Source organism: Sprattus sprattus, assembly GCF_963457725.1.
Source record: "Sprattus sprattus genome assembly, chromosome: 9".
Lineage (NCBI taxonomy): Eukaryota > Metazoa > Chordata > Actinopteri > Clupeiformes > Clupeidae > Sprattus > Sprattus sprattus.
Window position 1 is genome coordinate 13,686,275 of NC_137928.1, and position 2,500 is coordinate 13,688,774.

A 2,500-nucleotide genomic window follows, 5' to 3' on the forward strand; every position below is an offset into this window, starting at 1 on the left:
AACCAGCTAATTAGTTCATATAAACACACCTTAGGACCTGCCAGTGATGGTCTCCTAAACTGGAGATGGCTCCCTGACTAGAGATAGGATAGTTCATAGCTTGATAAACTGGCATGAGTCCTTGCGTGTTTTACACGTCTCGCTGTGGATTGCGCTCCACAGCATCCCCCTTATATAGAGTCAGGGGCTTCTCTCTCTTTCCCTATTCCCATCTTCCTCTCTCTCTCTCTCTCTCTCTCTCTCTCTCTCTGTCACCTGACTCACCCCTCTGTCTCCTTCTCTTCTTTCCACAGACCACCCAGTACAGCATGGACCACTTCTCCGGGATGCACAACTGGTATGCCTGTTCCCACGCCAGGCCCACGTACTGTAACGTCTGCAGGGAAGCGCTGTCCGGAGTCACCTCACACGGACTGTCCTGTGAGGGTAAGTTGTCACGATGTCCACAAAACGTGATGTCTCCTCAGTGTCCCCTTAAGACATGTCCTTACGAAGCAGGTGTGCACAGTATAAACTCACACAAAGTATTTGTCCTCAGGAAGAGATCTTAGCCGAAAAGTGCTACAGTGTGACTTGAGTTATGTGAAAATGGTGTGATTGGTGTGTGTGTGTGTGTGTTTGATGTTCAAACATGAAGGTGGCTAATCTGTAGCGGCTCTTGCTTGGATGGAAAAGGACACACACTCATTCGGTTACTGACTCACACACACCCTCACATGAGGCTACTTATTCGTGTCCGTTCACACACATAGAAATCACCCTCATTTTTCTCTTTCTCAGACTTGTTTCTCAAGTTTTCTGCCCCCACTAACGTCTTTTTTTTCCATGAGCACTCTGGTTCTATCTCTCTTTTTCTCTCATATTTCTCCTCTATCTTTCAGAAACACACACACAAACACACACATTCCACAGAACAGATTAACGAGCAATCCCAAAAATAAGCATCCCCCCATTCCTCAGCAAGGCCCTCCCCAGCCGAAGGGGACTGCAGAAATGTCCTGTCTGGGTGCTGATGTCATCATTCCCCGCCGAGCAGGCCAAAGAATGCTGTGGCCAGCGTGAGAGAAGGGAACACACACACACACACACACACACACACACACAGAGACTCAGCTCAAGTCAAGTCAACCCCATAGGAGAGAGAAGAACAAACACTAAGTTCTTTTTATAGCCTTAGAGACTTAAAGTCCCCATGAATAAACTTCTGTTTGTTCAGCGGAAGGCGAATGAATGAGAAGTCTGTCTCCAAATGGCCCATCTCTCTCTCTTTCTCTTTCTCTTTCTCTTTCTCTTTGCCCTCCTCTCTCTCTCACTTTCTCTTTCTCTTTGCCCTCCTCTCTCTCTATCTCTTTTTCCCTCTCCCCTTCTTCTGCCCCTGGTTTCGTTCTCACTCTGTATATCACTTTCCCCTACAGTTTTTTACTCCTCTTGCACAGGACTCTGGTTTCCCTCTTTCTCTCTCTCTTTTTTTGCTCCTCTCTTTATTTCTTTTTTTCTTTGTCTGCCTCTCCCTATTTCCCCTTCTTTCTGTCTTTCACTGTTCTTTCTCCTTTTGTCCTTCTTGTCCTTTGGTGTTGTTGTTTTTTCTCTACCTCTCTCTTTCTGTCTCTCCATCATCCTGTCTTGTTTCGTCTCTTTCTCTCTCTGTGTAAGCGAAGCGTTATACCAATGCCAAGTGCGTCGTCCTGATCAGGGTGACAGAGGTGTGTGTTTGCCTCTCAGCAGTCTTGTGAAATGTAACACACACTATCAGTGACATGGTGAAATCTCACACTGCGCCACCAGTCTATGGCTGGGTCACCTTATATACCCGGTCTGAGGAAGTGTGGATTACTCGCACTCTCATTCACGCAAAGACATCCATGAAGACGAACGAACACACAGACATAGGACTCCTAGTACTGTATTTCGTCACCTTTTAGTGCACTTGTCACTTGCGTTTGTGGTTTGTCTGTGTGTGTGTGTGTGTGTGTGTGTGTGTGTGTGTGTGTGTGTGTGTGTGTGTGTGTGTGTGTGTGTGTGTGTGTGTGTGTGTGTGTGTGTGTGTGTGTGTGTGTGTGTGTATGTGTGTGTGTGTGTTTGTGTGTTAGCTTTGGTGTCTCTTAACTTACTCAACCCTTGCCTCTTGTATTATGATCTATCCAGTGTGCAAGTTCAAAGCCCATAAACGATGTGCCGTACGTGCCACCAACAACTGCAAGTGGACCACACTGGCCTCCATTGGCAAGGACATAATCGAGGACGAGGACGGGGTGAGCACGACTGACAAACCAACCATGACCATGCTAATTATAACAACACTAAAGATGCGTTGAAACACAGTAAAAATGTGGAAAACAAGCACGAGAAGGCAAGAGTTCTGTGTGTATAGCTCAGTCAGTGTATAGCTATCCCCATCAGCGAAGGTGTGGAGATAACCACAACTTCCTTTATATGAACCAGAGACACCAACCATGCTTCACACAAGGAGCTACAGGGCTGCTCTCAGCTCTGTATACGC

General features: G+C 46.7%; 1 protein-coding gene across 3 annotated transcripts in view; it reads left to right on the forward strand.

Moving 5' to 3' along the window:
* dgkd (diacylglycerol kinase delta) overlaps nucleotides 1-2,500 on the forward strand; it is a 23,410-nt gene that overhangs the window by 5,687 nt on the left and 15,223 nt on the right. For all 3 annotated transcript variants that reach the window (XM_080844345.1, XM_080844346.1, XM_080844347.1), the window contains exons 3-4: nucleotides 294-426; nucleotides 2,146-2,252. In XM_080844345.1, coding sequence (XP_080700471.1) covers nucleotides 294-426; nucleotides 2,146-2,252 — 240 coding nt within the window. The remainder of the gene's footprint in view (nucleotides 1-293; nucleotides 427-2,145; nucleotides 2,253-2,500) is intronic.